Genomic DNA, 22,074 nt, shown 5'->3' with positions numbered 1-22,074 from the left:
TCCTTAGGTTGTTCCTCATCCAGGAATCAGACACATAATTATAATTATGCCATTTTCTTTGGCAAAATTTAGTCCATCAATGGAAAGATGGGAGCTGTGGTTGTCCAGAAGGAGTAAGCATGGCTTTTCCTTTGAACACTTGGCATGTTCAACAAAATGATTGAGGAAATCTACAAAGTTTGTTTCCTTCATCCAGCCACAGGGGTTTGCTCCTCCTTTGCTGCCAGGCGATCAATTGTTGAGGAAGTGATTGCAGTCATTACACCAGTTTCATCCATATTCCAAATGTCTCCTGGTCCCAGTTAATGTTGACCCTAACACCCTCTTCAGATTGTCAAAGAAAGCCTTGACATTCTCCTTGTTAAAGGCACTTGCTCTAGCAAGGCTAGTTGCCTCTGGCTTTCTGAGAGAGAGTGTAGGGTGCTGCTTGAAGAAGTGCTGCTGGCTTTTTCTTTTTTTTAGCCCAGATCGGTGGAAACTGCAGTTCCTGTGCCACTGCAAATTCATACGCTAGTTTTCTCACCTCAGTTGGCGACAAACCAAAACGGATGTTAGCTGATCTCATGAAGTCCTACTCAAGCTGCAACTCCAAGTCTGGGCTAAAAACCTGCCATAGAGATTTACACCCAACCGCTGTAGCTGTCTGACTTTATATATCCTTCGCTGTACTCCTGAACTTCACCTGCCTCACTGCCTTTAGCATCACGTCAGGTGGTGTGCTGCCCTTTTCTGTTTTTCTTTCATAATTCCTGACCGTCTCTTCTCCCTTCCTTCTTTTCTGTCTTCCTTCCTTCCTTTCTTTCTTTCTTTCTTTCTTTCTTTCTTTCTTTCTTTCTTTCTTTCTTTCTTTCTTTCTTTCTTTCTTTCTTTCTTTCTTTCTTTCTTTCTTTCTTTCTTCCTTCCTTCCTTCCTTCCTTCCTTTCTTTCTTTCTTTCTTTCTTTCTTTCTTTCTTTCTTTCTCTCTTTCTTTCTTTCTTTCTTTCTTTCTTTCTTTTTTTCTTGCTTTAAAAACACGTGCACAAAATTCAAAATTACATATGACAACAGCTGACAAGCAGACTCTGTATCTATGTATACTGGCAACTTGTCTCTAATATTCTAATGAATATTAGAAGGCACTAATAGTTTTTATTTATATAGGACGCTATTCTTACTAGGCAGCTGATGCCTGTAGACATAGCTATTGGTGCAGCATCTGTTTGATATATATTGCTCAGTTGCTTTCAAAGTGCACCCAAGGTAGTTTAAGGGGGCTTTGTGCTTGAAAATCTGTGATATAGCTTAATTACCCTAGTCCACTGGGTTTTTATTGCATTTTTTATAGTAAATCTAATAATTGAAAACTCAACAGATGGTCCGCTGGCCTTGAGTGGACCATGTTCCTGCCTGAAGTTATAAGCTATCTGTACTACAAAGGGATTCACAGAGCATGCTTCAAAGCCTGGGTGCAGTGTCAGACATGTTATGTCTGGTCTGGGGGTGAAGTTGTCCACTGGGACCCAGAAAGTATCCACCTCCCTGCAGCACATACGCCCCTCAGCTGAGGCCATGGGCTGGCATTTCCCACACAAGCACCCATCAAACAAAATGTTTATCAGGAAACCTTTTTCTTTCTCCCTCTAACCTTTGTGGTAGAGCATTGCAAACACAGTGTCGAGTTTCATCCAGGGGGTCCAGGAACTAGAATTTCAACTTAGTGTCTGGAAATACATTTCATATATTTCCAACCAATCTTTGACGTGAGTAGTATGTTCTCTATACATGCTACATAATAATAAAGGGTTCAAGGTTGGACATTGGCACAGGGGTGTTCTCTGCCTTTTTGTGTCAGTTTCACATCCCATTTCTCTAGAAGTCTTGATGGCAATGCTTAAAATATAAGAAAGGGAACACATGCTGACAAAGCATGACAGAAGCTCCGGTTAAATCAGCCTCAAGAAGTACAAAATACCATAATGATGTGTTTCATTTCTCCAAAAAGGTCCTAACTCATAAATTACTTCATCATAAAGGTGCTGTTGCATTTCTTAATTCAGTGCACTCAAGCATTTAGTTGCTAAAGCCTTACTTGGCCTGGTGGCTATGGTGGCTAATGGCAGCAGACTGTAGATAAGTATTGCAATGTGATTGACTTAAGTAAGTCATTTGGCTGACTTGTGCTACTTTTACTACATATTTTATTGTCAATTGTAGTGAGGGTCTTAAAGTTTCCAGTGATTCCAAATGTGTCAAGTTGAATTTTGAGAATGTGTAAAGGTAATGCACAAGACATGTCTGTCTTTGATGGAATGGTGCAGGTATAAAGTCATGATATACTGACAAGACTATGTTGTTGCATGCAAGTATAATGATTGAATTAGTATAATTAATTGAATATATTTCCTCAAATACCTCTCTTCTTCATGTATACAATATTACAAAGAAGAAGCCATTCTGTAGAATGATTCTCAGAGCCAAAGCCTCTGGATAAGAAGTGTGAGTGATCCTGTGAAACAGGCTTGTTGGAGGAAAACGTAAGAAAGAGAAAGTGAGAGGCATACTGGAAAGTGAAACCACTGTGTCATGCTGCAAGGCAGCCCTGTGTGGGTGTTATTCTGTGTATAAAAGAGAGAAATCCTTTGAGACACAGCTATGAACTCAGCTGTCATTGCCTTTCTCACCTGCCTGCTTGTCCTCTACGTACAAAGTTAGTGTTCCGTGATTGTCTTCTCCTTTGTGATGGAGCTTGTGTTTTAGAAATGCTATGTAATAGAATTTTAAAGCTGCACTAAACAATGTTTTTATCTTCAAATGGATCAAGTGACTAAATGTTATGTTAAAGGGATCGCTGATAGTGATGAACTCAGCTTGACACAGCATTTTATCATCTTTGAGCTCATTGTTTTGGTTTTAACACCTTTACTGTTTTACACTACCTGCCTAGCAACAAACAGCAGAAACTAGCTGGTGAACACAGTGCAGCATTTATAAAAGAGAGTGAATGTTATGTGATGATATGTCACATATTGTGTTTATATGATGTTCCACAGCCTACATGTGGCCTCAAAGGGGCCTCAGAATTTAATAGTTCATTATATTTTTTTTTATAATAATCTGAATATGTAAAGCTGTCAGATAAATGTGGTTGAGGGTAAGTGCAGTACTTGATAAATATACTTCAATTCCACCACTTTAAATATTATTAAATATTACAGACAGATAAAGTTTTGTAAAACCTTTTTATTAGCAGACAGCTGAATAATTTTAACTTACCGCTCAAAGTCCTTCAAGAAAACCAAAAAGGTTTAGTACATCTATACATCTGATATTTGGATAATACAATTAAATTTAGAGGAAAAAATTGGTTTGTACTTACATCTGAGAACCTTATGGAAACCAAATACCACTTTCAAGTAAATCTAAGAAAAACCATTTATATATTTTTCTTATATAATTTCTTTCATCTTTTTCATTGTCTGCAGTCTGATTTAATATGAATTTGAAGTTAAAATATTTCCATCTCCTGCCTGCCTCTGAAGTCTGGCTTAAACTGGCTTAAAAGATGATCAGCAGCTAATGAGGTTGTGTCTTTTCTTCCTGCAGGACAATCAGACCACAGTTCTAATAAATGCAAGTGATAACATGGTTATGTTGGCCGGATCAACACAAAGCTCATCGAGGCAGTGCCAGTTGTACACCACCCAAATATCTTCTGTCCACAGACAGAGATTATGTAAATTCATGAGCTGAATTAAGCCACATTGTGGACATGTCAATCTTCCGCATTACTCAGCTTCTCTCTAATGCGCCTCTTCTTCTCTCCCAGCATCACAACAACAGCAGATAAGAGGAAGTGTGTGAATCCACAGTCACCACTTGGAAAAACCATTCTGAAAAACATGAAAAAGTAAGATCAGCTTGACCCCACTAACTTCAGACAACAAAACAGTGTTAATGCTAATGTTTCAGATCTCTGTTGCTTTATACTCATAGTGCAATGTCATGTTGATTCAGGCACAGGAAGAAGCTGTGAGCATGACAATGACTTCCAGTCAAACTAATACTCAGAGCTCAACAACTCTCCACACAACATCCACGCTGTAGAGCTGCTGTAGAGCTGCTGTAGAGATGGTATTGTGTGTATATATGAAATAAATAATTTGTATATATATTGAATACTTTTTTAGCATTAAAAATAAAACCCCTGATTATAATGTTTGTGTTGTGTGTTTTGTTACAGAAACTGAACCCGCGCTTACCTTCACCTCTCAATAGAATGTGTTCACACTGTGTTCACAAGATTACAGAAAACTAGAGCACAGTAGATGTTAGACCACCAGCTAAATGTGATGAAATCACATCTGCACTCTATATGTTCTATACTGTACATTGCCAAAAGTATGTAGACACCCAAACATTCCCTCTGTGGGTGTTAGTTGAACATGTCAACAACAGCATTGATGAGGTCCGACACTGATGTGGGGTCATGAGGTAGGTCTGCCTCACAGTCGGTGTTGCAGTTCATCCTGAAGGTGTTGGATGGGTTGAGGTCTTCACAACAAACTGAAAGAACCATTTCTGCAAGAGTTTGTTAAATTTACAGTATGCGAGCCTACGGTAATGTGTCAGATGTTTCATCAACCTTTTATATCTTCTGTTGCTCCAATCTCATATTCAGAATGTAACTGAGGTCACTGCTTGTTGTAGTGCTGTTTTTAAGCTCATTTGCTAGCACAATAAATTGTGCAAAAAGTAAATATTAGCTGGTGCACTCCACTGATGTCATAGGCTGCCCCATTGACTTCATTGAAATAACTACATGATGTGGAAGACTAGCCTCAGTGTATCTGTGCTCCATTCTTAGGCCATTATTATTCCTTATTCATATAAAGGATTTACTAAATGGATCCAAATAGTTCTCCATTCAGATTTGCAGAGGGTATGCTCACTGATTAAAGAAGACAACTCTGGATTGAATGTGTTCAATGGCAACAAATTCCAACTATCAGCAAATCAAACTTTATTTTCAGTGATAAGATTGCAAAGATTAATGAAAAATCTCACCTGAGACAAGTCTCAACCACTAAATTTCTTGAAATTATCATCAATGAGAACTTGAAGGGAACACGTTATGATTACGGCGATAACACTATAACAAAATATATTAGTGTAATATATTTGTGGAAAACAGTGACTTTTTATTTACCTTACTTCTCATACTGTACCATAGTACTACAAACTACATGCAAATTTCTTCACCCCATCAGCTCCTTCATTTCAGGAAACTCAGCATCTTACAGTTTACATGAACGTGTTCCAAATATGTACTTTGATATATAAGATGCAAGATGTTGAAGCTAATGCACTTCTACATCTTCAGTCTTCATCTTCCCTAACACCTGACAAACAGAAAAAAAGTTTTCAATCAGACACAGAGGTCCTAACTTACAAAACTCTTCTTTCCGTTTCTTAATGCTAAAACATTTCTGTACAGTGTAAATAAGTTTTCTGTTATTTGGGAAGTAACCTGTGCAAATCAACAAATCAACAACCCTCACTTCCTTTTATGGATTCCCTTCCATTCACTTTGCCTTAAAATATGAACACACATCTTCTTTTCTATCATTGCTCATTGCTTTTAATCCAGCGGTTGAAGCATAAAAATCATACAAAACAGCATCTTGTCAGTGAAACATTACAGTGTGTTATTACAATCCAAAAATCATTACAGCTGAAATATTGATAATGTTCTCAATAACACATGGTTAAGAATGGTTATTTGAAGATATGAAAAATCAAACACAGGACTCAGAAATACTGTCAGGTGGTTCAGTAAATAAAATGTTCCACATCAATACTACCTCACCTCAGCATACCAAGCTCATGTTTTGGCACACTCCTCCTTTAAAACTAAAATACTGACTATACAGATGCCTCTCTGATCGCTGTGTCATTTTGTTCCCGTTTCTGCATGACGCTCAGAAATAGAAAAAAAACAAACAAACTGTGTCATTCTCCTATTCCTTCAAAATTACAGTTTAGGGCCAGTTGCAAGATTTACTGACTTCATCCAAGTCATTTCCTACGGTGTGCACAGTGTAATTCTTTTAATAGTCACAGAGCTCGGCATTACAGATAGACTGATTAAAGTTCTTGAAGGCATATTTGAGAATGAAGATGGCAAAAGCTCCTCTAAGGATTCAGTTTCCCTCATGGAACACTAAAACTGTCCACTGCAACCCAACAACAAAAAGAGCTTTCCAAGGCGTTTCACTGAGCCGTGACTGATGGAGGCACTGTTTGAGTTACTTGGGATGTCAGTGTGAATCCAATAACACTGCAGGTCCTGAGGTACTGAGACTTGTTTTTGCATCTATAAGCTCCACGATACAGAGTGCATACCAAAAAGCACATTTAATACTGACCATGCATCGAATATATGGATTAGATGACATGGATGAGAACTGAAGCTTGACAAAAAATACTAATACAAGAGCTTAAAAAAGGTAACAGACTGTAATGACAGATGACAGTATAGAGGACAAGCTTGAGTTCCTGGCACAGACGATATAGAGGCAAAGAAAGGCAAAAAGATTTGAAATCTAATAAGCAGATTAACACTGATTGTGAAACTTCATCACTACTGAATACTTAATTCTCAAATTTAAATACAGCTGAATTTATTGACTATTTTTAAAAAAAGGCATTTCAAGAATTCATAATGGTTCAAAATTACAATTATTCAGTTTCTTATGAGATTCAAATGACCTTTCTTTGCTTCCATAAGAGAATCTCACACAAACACAAAGCTCTTTAGAAAGAGTCACTATCACATGAAACAGTCAATACTAAAGGTTAAAACCAGAACATCATGTCTTTGAAAAGTCACAAAAAGAAACGGAGCTGAACTCAGTGAATGAATTCAGAGAATGAGACTAGTGAGGGTTAGTTTTCCAGTGTAATACTGGCTGGTTTCTGGGTTAAGGTAACAGGTTAAGTATGGGGCTCAGCTTGGTTTATCTGTCCCTGCATCAGCACCATCACACCTTTTCAAATGGTCATAATACGGTTGGATCAATACTTTCCCTCCGAAGCAGTTTGTTCGTGTGTTCTGTTAGATTCACATGAGCTTTGTCAATCTGCAGGTTTTCTGAAAAAAAAAAAAAAGTATGAAAAATGATGAGTCAGGCAGTAGCTTGGCACAGTGGTGTCTTGGCAGCAGACCTCCTCCTTCACTTCTGTGCTGCATCTTGGGAAGTGGAGTCCTGAGTTGCTTGTGCAGTTCCTGTGCTGGAGTGTTGAGCCAGCAGCTGCTCCAGTGGACACAGGAACACCAGCATCACCGTGATGTTATCGCTGGAACCGGCTGCCTTTGCGTGACTCACCAACTGTTGAGCAACTCTCAGTCCAACAGCGTCCTCCGACAGTTCCGCTGGAGCAATATCTCCTCCCTCGAGGTCACCGGGCTGCTGAAGTGCGTCCAGAACCAGATGTGGGACCTCTGAAGGTCTGACTGCATCGAAGAAGCCGTCACATGCCAGCAGCACATAGTCCTCGTCCCCCAACAGCTGGACTGTGGAGCAGTCAGCATCTCCAGACACGTAGGGCTTCTGGTCAAAGTCACCTGGAGGTGAGATGTGGATGTGTGGTTAGCAGCTGAAGCGAAAGACCTCATCAGACTGACAGGCAATGTAGTGAACCAGTGTAGCTGGTGAGTACAGTGCCAGCATCCAGCCATCAAAGGTCCTCCAGTGGCATTCCATCAAAATGGTAAATGGTAAATGAACTGCACCTGCGCCTTTCCAGTCTTCTCAAAGCACTTTTACACTACAAGCTAAATTCACCCTTTTTTTTTTAAAGAAATAAAAGACAGTTCAAAGAAAGTTAAAACTCTCCAATAAAAGTATGTTTTAAGAAGAGACTTAAAAGAGATCACTGACTCAGCCGACGCCCCAGCGCCCTGCCTGAAAACACTCTGTCCCATTTAGTTGCCTCTGGAACAGATAAAAGACCTCTGCCCGAGCATCTCAAAGTACGTACCGGTGTGTGCGGTACTAAGAGGACAGAGATATAGCAGGGAGAGAGGCTGTGAAGAGCCTTAAAAGCAAATCAGTAAGATCTTAAAATATATTCTAAAACATACTGGGAGCCAGTGTAAAGAGGCTAAAACAGGAGTAACGTAATCAAATCTCTTAGTTCTGGTTAAAAGCCTGGCAGCTGAGTTCTGTACAGTGTAAAATGGCCCCTGTGTCTTTTAAAGTTCAAATAGATTGTATTTTTGAAATGTTTCTAAGATGATAGAAACATGATGTCACATTTTGTGGTGTGCTGCTCAAAACTTGAACTACTATGAAACCAGACGTCAAGATTCCTTGAAACAGGCTTGATATGATCCAATAGGGAACCAGCAGATGCCCTCCAAATCTGAGGCCATGGTGGTCTGCCGGAAAAAGGTGGACTACTCCCTCTGAGTTGACAGTGAGTTGCTACCCCAAGTGAAGGAGTTTAAGTATGTCGGGATCTTGTTCACAAGTGAGGGTCAGATGAAGCGTGAGGTTGACAGGCAGACTGGTGCGAAATCAGCAGTAATGCGGGCGTTCAACTGGACTGCTGCGGTAAAGAAAGAGCCGAGTCAGAAGGCAAAGCTCTCAATCTACCAGTTGGTCTATGTTCCAACCTTCACCTATGGTCATGAGCTTTGGGTAGAGACTGAAAGAATGAGATTGTGGATACAAGCGGCCAAAATGAGTTTCCTCCAGAGAGTGTCTGGGCTCAGCCTTGGAAATAAGGTGAGAAGTTGGGACATCCGGGGAAAACTCAGAGTAGAGCCAGCTGAGGCGGTCTGGACACCTGGTTAGGATGTATGCCTCCCTCTGGAGCTGTTCCTGGCAAGTCCAATTGGTAGGAGACCCCAGGGCAGACCCGAAACATGCTGGAGGGATCACAGATCTCAGGAGGAGCTCAGTCTGATGCCATCACGACCCAGTCCCGGATAAGTGGCCAAAATATATATGTGAGTCCTTCAGTCCTCCTGCATGCATGGATCCCATGCACAATGTTTCATGAGAGGAGTTAGTTAACATGTGAGGAAATTGTCATGAGAGGAAATTGCCTCATGTTGCAAGTCGCAGCTTGTATATGGAAATTTGGTGAAACAGGCCGCTGATTGTCTCTGTATTTGAAGTAAATGAAGATCAGTATTTGAGAAATTCCTGTATTAACCCCAAAATGAAAATGGAAATACCTACACAGATGCATCGGCTCTCTTGTCGTTGGTTGAGATACACTTACCTATAGCTCTAGATACAGCATACGTGCCATTAACACGCCAGCAACCCATGAAGGTGATGCAGCCACCAAGATCCTCGATTCTCTGCTTCTCATCCTGGACAGATAAGGACAAAGGAGACGGTTACCATCTGACTGTCTTTAGCTCTCATCACACACAAATTCATATTATCTTGACATGTGCAGTAATTTGTTGTAACTGTAGTACTTTTTCCACTCCACATGTTATTCTCAGGAGACATAAATAAGCAACTATGTTCATGACAATCTGGCCAAAAATTCTTGCAATGTGTCACTTTGGACTTAAATGTTACAAGAGCCCCGCAGGTCCCAAAAGTTAAGACCTTTTAATTTTTTATTGCGCAGGGCTGCGTTGGTGGGGTTGAGGGTGTGTTGCTTCAGGTACGGATGGGACATGAAATACACTCCAGCAAGTCCAGTCTGAGAGGCTAATCAGACATAACAGTTGTTGGGCCGTGGCTACAAGTTTGGCTATCAGCAATAATTAACGATTATCAAAGATAATTGTTAATTATTAAAATCAATAAAATTATTAATAAGAATTAATAATAACGGGGCACCACCCTGGACTCAGGGAAAAAGATAGCCAATTCAGTCTCAAAGGGTACTAATCTATGAATTTGGGACTTTGATTAATAATTACTTGAATAACTATAAGCAAAATCACCATATCAATAGCTAGTAAAGGTTGAAGAATTTGGAGTTCTTTACAGAGCAGAGGTTGGCAAAACTCATTCTTGTGCAACATTAAAACAGACAACAGGTATATCCAAAAGCATTTATTTAACAAAAGGGTAAAAGCAACACACAATACTAATCTAGCTAAGTGTACCCATTTACAAGTGTGAATGTGTGAGTGTGTGTGTGAGTGTGTGTGTGTGTGTGTAGGGAAGACAATAGCAAGATGGCTGCAGTCACCTGGTGACTGAGCACATGGCATGTCGACACGTTGGCTGATAAAGGGAACTACAGGGATAAAAGGCCAGACCATGTGGTGTCTTGAACCACATGTGCTGCCTGAACCAAAGTTTGCCAAACTAGGTTTTAACCTCTTAACTGTGTGGTTCTCTATTCAAGGCCAATTGGTGTATACTAAAGGTGCCAGGTTAAGATGAGGTTAGTTGCATGCAAGGCCTAGTTACTGGATGTAACATGTGTTAAGCATGCTAACATTAACCTAGCGGTGTGGCTATGCAGTAACCTGACTATAGGCAACAAGGACATCACAACAACAGTTCAATGTATAACCTTAACCAAATCAATACACGTACGGTACATTGTTTGAGTTAAACATTCTTGCTTAGCCGTACTATGCTTCACTGTGTTGCTAGGCTATGCCCAGTTGTTACCAGTCCATGAAGGAAGAGATGCTTTGTGGTGTCCTGCTTTGTAGCCGGTGAAACCGTGGGTGAGTCAGGCTGAGAAGGCTTTGGCTCTGAAACTGAAAGATGCAGGCGTTGCTGGGCAGACAGCACTCCAGTCGTGCAGAGGGCCCAGGTCGCTCCTTGGTGTAGAGTTAGCGGCAAGCTAACTCCATTTCGCGGCTCCTGTACTTGTTAAACTGGCCAGCAGACTTGTGTATTAGCTGCTGGCACAAGGAAACTTAGTTTCTGAGTCTTAGGCAGGCTCTCGCGTCTTCTGCCGTAAAGAAGACTGTGTGTGTCTGCTGTGAGCAGGCCACACAAGAGAGCAGAGAGCTGCTCCTGCTGCAGCTCGTGGAGAAAAAAGAGAGAGATAAGAGGGGAATCTCTAGTTTTGATAACCTGGATCCATGGGTGGAGCTTCACACTTTGGGTGCGAACCCCCAGGGCTCAGGTTTCTTGGAGTCTTGAAACATGTGGTAAACTGTGGTCCACATGTAGTCCCAACATCCCCCCTTTGGTCCTAGGATTGCACCTGATGTGTGATCCTGGGAGCACAAACATACATGTACTGTATGGTCCACAGTTGAGTTCAAGAGTTCATTTGTCAGTTCATTCAAGTTTGTAACATCTGGGCAGTGGTTAACACTATCTATCTTGGCTAAGCAAGAACAGTCAGAATTACAAAACAACAGCATGATAGACAACAACAAAGGCATAGTCCTAAATAACATAACCTGGATTTCTCATTACTCTTTGGGTTAGTGAGAACAGGAATGTTAGTGGTGTAACTTTGTTAAGGTGAGATGCAGAGAGAGTGGCACCTAAAATGATAAAGCCAATTCTGGAGTGTCCAAGAGTGTTTGTTGTTTCACTCATTGGATCTGATGACAATACTGACTACTCAATGTAGTACTCAGTCTGATCTTGGCAGACTTTACAATTTTGTCCTTCAAGCAAATGTAGCTGCAGAAGGATGTCATCATATTTCCAAAAATCCCAAAGTCCTAATGGCTGTATCATTGTTTGTTTGGCACTATGTCCTAAACATGTGGTGGGTGAGGACATGTGTATGACTACTTCTGAAAGTACCTAATCAAGTGTCCTAAGCTAGTGTTTTGCAAAGTGATCCTATTGACAAAATACTACCAAGGAGTTGATCCAATTGTACTTGCAAAGTAGGACAGTGGTGTCTGAGCTGAATCAGAATTTACGCTTTCCTCAACTAATAGCAGGCTGTCTGGCTATTACTGAGTTTAGAATAACTGAGGTTGCTACTGTTGCTAACAAACCCAAGTGTATCTATGTAACTGCAGGAAAAGTAAGGCACTGGTATCTGTCTTACTGTCAGTACAGGGGTGGACTGTGTTGCTGTCTAGAATTGTGAGAAGCGAACTCTAGAGCTCTTGTGCCTTAAGTTTCTAACTTGTGGCTCAGGGCTGTAACGCTCCGTGTAGCCAGAGGGAGAGAGACATTCAGAGGCACTGTCACTGTCTGATAGATGGTGACGATGTACTGAACTGTGGTCAGAGATGCTGTGGTCATCATCTGATCTGTCCATTGTCTGGTCACACTTCTGGGCCAGAATCTCTGCGTATGGCCTTCTAAAGCTTCTACTTTGTGAATGCCTATCTCGACGCAGTTGGTGGACATGGCGCTTACGCTCAGTGTCCCTATGCTGCCCTTTGTCACCCCCCTTTGGACTGTTAAGAGGGTCTTTTGAGGCAGCAGACCTGTATGACGCTTCAGTGTTTGAGCTGGCAGGCTCAATTGTTTTCCCTCCTGCTTTGGAAGTGACAGCAGTTTCCCAAGCCACCTGTGTCATCTTTCTTATCTCACGCAGTGAGGGGTTACCTTGGTGCGTCATAAGTACAACGTGAGTGCGTACGCATGGATGAAGGTTCTGCAAGAATAAGGACTTGAAGGTGGGGTTTTCTTCTAAGCCTGGTGCATTCTTGCCCTGGAAGTACGCATGCCTCAAACGTTGGTAATAATCCCTGGGATGCTCACGACGGGAATGTTTAACTTGGAGGGCTGCAACCATTGATGTGGTCTCGTCAGCAGTAAAAGAGAATTCTTCTACTAGTGCTTGACGGAGCTCTTGGTAGTCATTTCTGACTCTGGAAGGTTGTGATTGTATAAACTTGTGTACAGCTTTAGAGCTGGTTTTCCACACAAGTTTAACTTTCTCACTTTGGGTTGCATGGGGCAGGTCAACTAGATTGTATTCTAGTTCTCTAAAGTAATCTTCAATGTGGTGATTACAGCTGTCTGGGTCAAAATGATCAATGTCCTTAGCTATGAGCTCAAGCACTTTAAGGCGGGGACACTGTGAAATCATTTCTGGTGAAGACAAGACTAAACTAGCACTATCATGGACATGTGCATCACGTGCTACAATTCTCTCTCGTTGAAGGGCAGGGGCTGAACAACTGTTATCACTTTCCTGATAGTGCTGAGGAGAGGCTGAACAGTTCTGGGATGATCTAGTCCCCCCTTCGGAAGGATGAGCACGGATGAATGTGTCATGTATCGGTGGCTGAGAAAAACACTGGGCAGAATATCTTCTAGAGGATAAACTACATGTCTCTTCAGTGTCTGTTTCAGAGAGATGGGAACTCAGGTAGCTGTTAGCTCTGTCTCTCAGTGGAGGTTGAGAAGCTGACTTCATTCCCAAGAACTTAGGGTCAGTTGGGAATTGTTCCAATCTTCTGAGTGGAGAGGGAGTTAACCTTCCATTATGGGAGGAGTGTGAATCGGAATAACCGGAATCACATTGGCTGAATGACTGTAGTGGGGCAGGACATTCTGACCTAAGCCTTAACAATTCCTCCTTGTGTGAGCAGAGATTTAACTCTGCTGAGTACAGGTCTTCTAAATAGCGCATGGCTTTCTTATTGGCCGTCTGAACCTCATGGAGGAGGCAAGCATTTTGCGCTCTGAGGAAATCTACCTCCTTTTCTAGGGCTGCTCTGCTCTGACAGGCAAGGCTGGTTTGCCTGTGGAAGTTCAGAAGCAAGCATAACAATGGGTCTTTGGATGCGGTCTGTGCATCATTCCTGTCCTTGAGAAGTGAGTCTATCTCTTTCCTGCACTCACTGAAATTCAACCTGCTGATGAATTCTGGGTAGCCAGGTTCTAGGCTCTGTGCTAGGGAAGAAATAAACTGTTCTACACAGGGGTTCTCCATTGTTGTATCCGGAACGGAGGATTAGATTAACAGTTGACTAGTACAACAAAACAATGTGGTTGGCTATGGTGTTGCGTGGCAGACACTTTGTAGTGTAGTTTGGGCAGTACACTAGCCTAACCAAACAATGTTGTGGCTTACACTATGGGGAGTAGCTTCCTGTGGAGGAGGGGTAGCTACGACACCGTCTAGTGGCTCTAGTGGGCACAACAGATTTCAACATGCACTAACTGAGATGCAGCGCAGTAACAGCTAGAGGATTGTTTCTTAAAGTTGACTCAGGCTGGAATGCATGGCAGTAACAGCTAGAGGATAACTTCTAAGTTTCACAGGGCTGGTAGCACACTGTGGCTCTATCTCACGGGCTCTATTTCTTACTCAGGCTGGAATGCATGGCAGTAACAGCCAGGTACAAGCTCTCTATGTGTCACAGGGCCGGTGGCACACTGTGGTTTAATTAACAAGGGGAGCACTTGAATTAACAACTAATTCTGACAGCTTGACTGGATGGCATTGAATGTGTACTATTCGAATGCTGAACCAAAATTCTTACACTTCCTACAGAGTAGGTTCAACCTGAGTGGCTAGCAGCAACAGCAATCTCTTAGTTTAACACTACGAGGGCTTAAAGTGGTAGTTATCAACAACTCAAGATTTGATTACCAATTGCTTTAGCTAAAATTGATTTGAAAAAATCAATTCTCCCAACACTTCACTTGTTTGTAAGTACAGCTAGATATCTTCTCCTGTGGCAGACTGGTCGTGTTAAATATAAAGACTTTTGGATAGTCTAAAGGTTTTAGATTCCAGAATTTTGGTACTGGCCAAAATTATGCTGAAATTAATATTGCACAATTATGAATAATTGCCAACAATACTCTGCCTCACACGGGGCACCATTTTGTTGGGCCGTGGCTACAAGTTTGGCTATCAGCAATAATTAACGATTATCAAAGATAATTGTTAATTATTAAAATCAATAAAATTATTAATAAGAATTAATAATAACGGGGCACCACCCTGGACTCAGGGAAAAAGATAGCCAATTCAGTCTCAAAGGGTACTAATCTATGAATTTGGGACTTTGATTAATAATTACTTGAATAACTATAAGCAAAATCACCATATCAATAGCTAGTAAAGGTTGAAGGATTTGGAGTTCTTTACAGAGCAGAGGTTGGCAAAACTCATTCTTGTGCAACATTAAAACAGACAACAGGTATATCCAAAAGCATTTATTTAACAAAAGGGTAAAAGCAACACACAATACTAATCTAGCTAAGTGTACCTATTTACAAGTGTGAATGTGTGAGTGTGTGTGTGAGTGTGTGTGTGTGTGTGTAGGGAAGACAATAGCAAGATGGCTGCAGTCACCTGGTGACTGAGCACATGGCATGTCGACACGTTGGCTGATAAAGGGAACTACAGGGATAAAAGGCCAGACCATGTGGTGTCTTGAACCACATGTGCTGCCTGAACCAAAGTTTGCCAAACTAGGTTTTAACCTCTTAACTGTGTGGTTCTCTATTCAAGGCCAATTGGTGTATACTAAAGGTGCCAGGTTAAGATGAGGTTAGTTGCATGCAAGGCCTAGTTACTGGATGTAACATGTGTTAAGCATGCTAACATTAACCTAGCGGTGTGGCTATGCAGTAACCTGACTATAGGCAACAAGGACATCACAACAACAGTTCAATGTATAACCTTAACCAAATCAATACACGTACAGTACATTGTTTGAGTTAAACATTCTTGCTTAGCCGTACTATGCTTCACTGTGTTGCTAGGCTATGCCCAGTTGTTACCAGTCCATGAAGGAAGAGATGCTTTGTGGTGTCCTGCTTTGTAGCCGGTGAATCCGTGGGTGAGTCAGGCTGAGAAGGCTTTGGCTCTGAAACTGAAAGATGCAGGCGTTGCTGGGCAGACAGCACTCCAGTCGTGCAGAGGGCCCAGGTCACTCCTTGGTGTAGAGTTAGCGGCAAGCTAACTCCATTTCGCGGCTCCTGTACTTGTTAAACTGGCCAGCAGACTTGTGTATTAGCTGCTGGCACAAGGAAACTTAGTTTCTGAGTCTTAGGCAGGCTCTCGCGTCTTCTGCCGTAAAGAAGACTGTGTGTGTCTGCTGTGAGCAGGCCACGCAAGAGAGCAGAGAGCTGCTCCTGCTGCAGCTCGTGGAGAAAAAAGAGAGAGATAAGAGGGGAATCTCTAGTTTTGATAACCTGGATCCATGGGTGGAGCTTCACACTTTGGGTGCGAACCCCCAGGGCTCAGGTTTCTTGGAGTCTTGAAACATGTGGTAAACTGTGGTCCACATGTAGTCCCAACACAGTGCACCACGGTTTACCAATCTTTTATCTTAAGACACAGCCAAATTATGTTGATTTGTAATCCAGGCAAAAGTTAAGGCACAATGGTAGCGGTCTCAAATGAACAAGGACGCTGTGTTTGTTCTCACAGTCTGAACGCAGCCTCTGTGATGTAGTAACTAACTGCAGGTAAGGAAACATGTTACATCTTTGTTGTAGAGCAGTTCATACTCCAGCACAGCAGGGTGACCTAAGTCTCCAACATGATTATGGATGGCTGACTGATGCCAAATTTCAGCGTCTATCAAAGTCTATCAAGGTTTATCTCACTTTAATCTCTAGTGTTGCTGGGCTGAACCAGTCTAATGCAACAAATGTGTCAAACATGTTGGAAAATACATTCTGCTACATTTCTGAGTAATCCTTGTGTATATTCTCTGACCTTACCTTTCTGTGTGTATGTGTGTGTGATATCCCTACCTCTCTGTCTGGTTTATGGGGTTCCATGAGAGTTACAGCTTGTCCCTCTCTAACCAGTATTGCTTGAGAGTCTCCCAGCCAGGACACTGTCAGCTCCTGACCCTGGATCAGCACCGCGACACCAGTAGTGCCACTCCGCAGACGCTGACAACACAAACAATTGCAATTCCATTTTAAAACTCAATTCACAATTCATCATTTAAAGACAGAAGAAGGAAATAACATAATTATTTGGTAAATTTAAGGGTCTTTTTTGTAGTTGTAATGCAATAAAAAGATGAGAGCTGCGTGTTGAGGATGCTTCAGTACCTCTCTCTTGGCTTTGTCTCTGAACATGTCATCAGTGCATTTGAAGGCACTTTTAAAGGCTGTGGCTGCATCACTCTGCAGTGTCTGCTGTTTACTCAGAGCAACATGGAGGTGAGCGGCAGCGTAGGTGGCGGCGTCCATCCCCCCATGGCCGTCAAATACAGCATAGTAGGCACGCTCCAACCCGTCCTGGAGCATCGTGGAGAGACAGGAAGTGTTTGGTACATTTGAATCACTTTGACAGTGTTGTGATTTCTGGGATTTCGGAACCATGAATAACAGGACAAAAACCTGATGAGCAGTGTTTGGGGTTACACTCGAGGTACCTTGATTCCAAAGAGCTGGTTGAACTCAGCCAGGGCCAGGTGTTTGTCCTCCATCTTCCTCCTCGTGTTCTTGATGGCGTGAACGGAGCAGCGGAGGAACCGGGAGGGAGGAAGCTCGGGGAGGTTTTCGTGCCATGCCAGCGCTAAGTCTATCAGCTTGTTGAGGAAGAGACGTTGGACTGCGTCTGACTGAAGTACTGATGGTGACATACAGAGGAAATAAACAAGTCAATCAGAGCCTTTTACTATTACTACTGATGCTACTGGAAATGAAGAAGACCAGAGTTTTCATAGCATGAGGTTAAAACATCACAATACAATTCAACCTAACCAGCCTCCTACATGAGTGTGAAGTCAAACACTTACAGACTACTTGCTGTTCATCTTCCTGGTTGGCCTCAGCTTCCTGGGGACAGTGGAAAGGTGAGAGGTCGTTGTGCAGCAGCTGGGACAGCGCCGCCTGGCACAGGAGGGCACTGAGGCCTGCAGGAGCACCCCTACACCAACAAACACAAGTAGAAATACACCATGAGTGGCTTATCAAGATCTGAGCCAGACAATGCAACCAAATAACAGACAACTGTACAAGCAGAGCCGTCGGCCATGCCCTGGATGGCTGAGGATCTTCACAGACCAGAGGTGACTGATCCACCTCAGCGCAGTAATGAGCAAATCAACTCTAGCAAACACAAGCAGGTAAAATATGACCGTGATCAGTGCTCATTTAATGAGTGCAGCTGGTACATGTGGGTTTAAATGTAACATCAAATCAACCCTTTACAGAATTATATTTCTGCTGCAGAGAGGACTTGGTTTAGGAATCAGGAAGTGGGGAGAACAATGATGTTTTTGCAGACAGGATGAGAGGACTTCCTGATGGGGCATGCCTCTGGAGAAAAATGTGAGCAGAAAAGAGAGCACATAAACCAATGATTCTTCATTACATTTGTAATGCTCCTCCTCTAAGTTTAGCTGATTGGTTCTAAGGCTCTTCACTGCAAGAAAGGGAGACAAATGATCTCAGACAATCGCACATACTGTATGTGTAAACGTAAGCATTGTCAGCGTTCATCAAAACAAAAAGGATGAGACGTCCACATCCCGGTAGTCTCACCACACTCCATGACAAAAACATGTTCATCCTTCCTGGTTTGTAACGGTTTCCTCTGCATCTGGGCTGCAAATCACCTCACATCATGAATGTGTCATGTTCTAAAATACAAATCTCATTGTGTTCACTCACTGCCTGCCTGGATAGATTTCCTCTGTCTGGAATAGATCTGCAATTGTATTATCAATTCATCTGATTATGAATATTCTGATTAATTATCTAGATAATAAAAATTAGTGAATTGCACATCAGAACTTCCTCGAGCCCAAGGTGGCAAACCAAAACATATGTGATATAATTACACATAATTACCCTTTATGATAATTACAGAGTAAAACTAACAATGTTAGTCCGTCTCTCTATGTTTTCGGACTTCTCTATTCTGTCTGTGGCTCTCAGCCCCGACCACTACTTCCTACTGAAGACTAAGCTTCGCAAATATAGAATTTCAGTTTTTTAAAGGCTCAGTTATTTCCTAAAACAGCTGGTTGCTGTAGTTTTTAGCAAACATTACTCAGACAGCAGGAAATAGTGCATTTTGCTGGGGACTATTTTTACCAACCGGACCCTGTTCAGAACTGAAGCCTTTCGGATGAGAGGCCGAATATCTTCAAGAATCTATAAGTCCAGTTACTCAGTGAGCTCTATGACACAGAGGATGAAGATACAGTATATGAGGCTTTGACACACACACAGTACTTGTTATTAGATCAATTCATTGTTGCGTCTTTTTTTTGCCAGATTTATCCTTTAAAATGATATAAAGAGAAAAAGTGAATCCTCACATTTGAGAACTTGGAAACAGGTAAATGTCTGACATTTTTCTTGATCAATTACCAGCATTGCTGTGATTGAATGTTCAGTCAATGGATTCATTGACTAATTGTTTCAACACTAGCCAGGGTTTCCATTAATGAGGAAAACTTTGTCCGGCACCATTCTTACGCAAATCTTAAAATCATCTGAAAATTAAAAAAAAAACAGTAACTCTTGCAAATGATTGTTTGTAATAACAGCAGAGTGAGATGAGAGGGTTCAGTACTGTTGTTATGTTACAGCTCCCCGGTTTACTTTTATACTGTGCATCAGCAGCTTTTATTCTGTCCACCCCTGCAGAGTGAAGCTAACTGCAAAGCCAACCTCTGCATAGTGAATGAGCAGGGCAAGAGCAGAGCTGTCAGGAATGTGAGGAATGCACCCACACATGCACAAGTGTGCACGCACGCAAGATGGGCGGATAGTGCAAATACAACAAGTACTCTTGCACTAACTACACTAACAGTACAGCTCACTGTGTGATATATCAAATATGCTGTGATACAGAAAATACAATGATGTGAAAACAAACAAAAAACATGACTAGTGGAAGTGTTACAACAATGCAGTATCATTAGCTGCAGTCAGGTAAGACTGCTGTAGTTACTTTGAAGTAGAAATCACTAGAACGTTTATGTAACAAGGTGCATGGCTGAATAAAGCCATAATGAACATTTGTGTAATGGACGCCTATGTCTGAATGATAAAAATATATGACTTTAATAGATAAATGAAATCAGCAATGTGACATATTTCATATGTGAATAGGCTTATGTCCCCTGACTTCCTGTGAGAACTGATAAAACTTATTGTTTAATTGGATGTGATTAGATGCAAACAGCAATTTTAAGGCACAGTTTTCTAATATACATACAGCTTTCTCTTGATTCAATGTTTCTTACCCTAATTTATTGTGGCAATCCTTCAGTTCTGTCAAACATGTAATACATTTTGTGAACTTCACCCTCCCAGTCATACCTGGCAGCCAGCAGCCTCAGGCCTAGTTCCAGGCTCTCTCCATGCAGCTCCTCCAGGGAGACTCTGCGGCTCAGAGGACTGACAGGCAGCGGACTGCCTTCCTCCAAAGCAGCTGGGAACTCCTCCACAAACCTCCCCAGGAAGCACCTCGCCTCCTCCTCCATCCTGCGGACTCTGGCTGTAGTAAGCTCTCAGGTGAAGACGGGGTCAGGGCCGACAGGTCACTAGTGGAGACATGAAGGGCAGAGAATGTCACTTTGAAAGCATGTGATGGGAAACGAACGGAGCGTTCAAATCACAGATGGAAAATTTGAATTGAACGCCTCTGAAGTTCTCTTCACAAATCGATAATATCATAGATAATATTGTTATAACCTGTCATAACAGCACACAATGAAATACCAGTAACCAAATCTATGACTTATGAGTCAAAAATATTATAAAGGCCTACTAAGATAATTATGAGATAGTAAGTCAACAGTTTTACTATAATAATAAGCAAGTTGAAATTTTGGTTACTAGGCTATCTCATAATTTTGACTTACCATGAATATTATATGTAGCATAGCTAACTTTTCATGCTTCTTGTATTATGACATATAAAATACTCTACTTTTACCATGTAAAATCCTTAAAATATCATCTACTCCTTTGTACTCATTAAAAATTCCAGAATCTATGAAATGTAAGTATATTTCATTTCAGAAGTTGAACTGCTGCACACATGATGTCTCCTGCTGATCTATAAAGTCCATTCTCAGTATCTGTGCAGTGGAGGCTTCAAGTTTCCACATCACACTTGTGGAAGCTGCAAACTGGACCACGATCGGCTCCAAACTGGTTATGATGTCTCTTTCAATGGGTCTACTCTGACTATGGTTACAGGCCCATCCCTAAAAATCTGATTTTCAATGAACACAGGAACTTTCCACTTTCAGCAGATGAATGTGAAAACAGCCTTCTAGTGTCAAACTCTGCATATACATCATTCTGTACAGTGAAGGCCAAACATCCAACTAAAGGAACAAGAATAAAAACAGTTTTGAGTGGAGGGGGACCAGCTATCAACTTTGAAGTTAAAATACTGCTGAAACGACATTTCTTACAAATAAAAACAACCAGAACGACATAGAAAGCAGTTAAGTAACTGTAGCTATAACAGCGAACATGTAGCCATTGTGTACATCATGAATTGTGCCTCATTATTTCTACATCAGAAGGAGGGAGAGGTATATGCCAAAGCTATCTAGACATGCTATTTAACGTTACAATATGCTACTCAACTTTCTTAAAACAGTTACTTTGTATTTTGCTGCCTACAAACGGGCAGCGACACAGGTTAGCCAAACATGAAAAACTCGCTTTACTTTCCGTGTTGTGACATTGTTCACATGGTGTGCTCCACGTTACCATCCCTAGTGTTGACGGTACGACTGTCACAATGCAAACATTAACGATACTGTATCATGTATGCAGTCGGCGTAGTTAAATTGACTGAAATAACGCTAGTTTGTAACTTATAACGGTTCCGTTTGTTCATCTTACCTTGGGCTAGCTAAGTAGGAACAGTCCCTTCGTACGCCCACACAGACTACAGACCGACAGCTGAGGGAAAACACGCCCTTTAGCGACAAACAAAAGAGATTCATTGGGCTCATACATAAAACTGCGCTAGCACAGCAAATGGTAAAGAGACTGTTGGCGACGTCACCACCGTGATTTACACTATCAGCAGCGTATAGAGATCTGCGGTCAAACTCCTATTGGGCCACTTTCCTGTACGTCAACACGCACTTCCCGCTGTAGATTTAAAGGGCCATACCACTTCCATTCATTTAGCTATACCACTATAGATTATCACGCTATAGATAAATGTTAGAAGAAAACGGAAAAAAAGACATTTAATATT

General features: G+C 41.6%; 2 protein-coding genes across 3 annotated transcripts; one reads left to right on the top strand and one right to left on the bottom strand.

Annotated features, from left to right (window-relative positions):
• Positions 1 to 2,631: 2,631 nt before the first annotated feature.
• LOC137171379 (C-X-C motif chemokine 2-like) lies at positions 2,632 to 4,226 on the top strand. The gene is given in 4 exon segments (XM_067575377.1): positions 2,632 to 2,686; positions 3,583 to 3,712; positions 3,806 to 3,886; positions 4,220 to 4,226. Coding segments are annotated over 4 exon segments (273 nt in total).
• Positions 4,227 to 7,125: 2,899 nt separating this feature from the next.
• On the bottom strand, positions 7,126 to 21,903 carry ppm1f (protein phosphatase, Mg2+/Mn2+ dependent, 1F). 2 transcript variants are annotated; one of them, XM_067600460.1, is made up of 8 exons: positions 21,711 to 21,903; positions 20,166 to 20,389; positions 17,627 to 17,757; positions 17,261 to 17,457; positions 16,935 to 17,123; positions 16,626 to 16,769; positions 9,271 to 9,364; positions 7,126 to 7,603 (listed from the first exon to the last, which is right to left on the bottom strand). In XM_067600460.1, exons 2-8 carry the CDS (start codon positions 20,327 to 20,329, stop codon positions 7,212 to 7,214), a joined length of 1,311 nt encoding a protein of 436 aa, XP_067456561.1. In that variant the 5' UTR covers positions 20,330 to 20,389; positions 21,711 to 21,903; the 3' UTR covers positions 7,126 to 7,211. The 2 variants fall into 2 exon arrangements, with proteins under 2 accessions (XP_067456561.1, XP_067456571.1); XM_067600470.1 differs by lacking the exon at positions 21,711 to 21,903 and adding an exon at positions 21,533 to 21,658.
• Positions 21,904 to 22,074: the final 171 nt, after the last annotated feature.

Source organism: Thunnus thynnus, chromosome 2 (assembly GCF_963924715.1).
Source record: "Thunnus thynnus chromosome 2, fThuThy2.1, whole genome shotgun sequence".
Taxonomy (NCBI): domain Eukaryota; kingdom Metazoa; phylum Chordata; class Actinopteri; order Scombriformes; family Scombridae; genus Thunnus; species Thunnus thynnus.
Note: the sequence above shows the minus strand (reverse complement) of the source record. Positions and strands in the feature narration are given on the sequence as shown.

Coding starts and splice junctions, on each gene's coding strand:
- ppm1f (XM_067600460.1), bottom strand. CDS start 20,329: ATGGAGGAGGAGGCGAGGTGCTTCCTGGGGAGGTTTGTGGAGGAGTTC. Junction 17,458..17,626: donor AGATGAACAGCAAGTAGTCT/GTAAGTGTTTGA, acceptor TGTCACCATCAG/TACTTCAGTCAGACGCAGTC. Junction 9,365..16,625: donor CCCATAAACCAGACAGAGAG/GTAGGGATATCA, acceptor TTATCTGTCCAG/GATGAGAAGCAGAGAATCGA.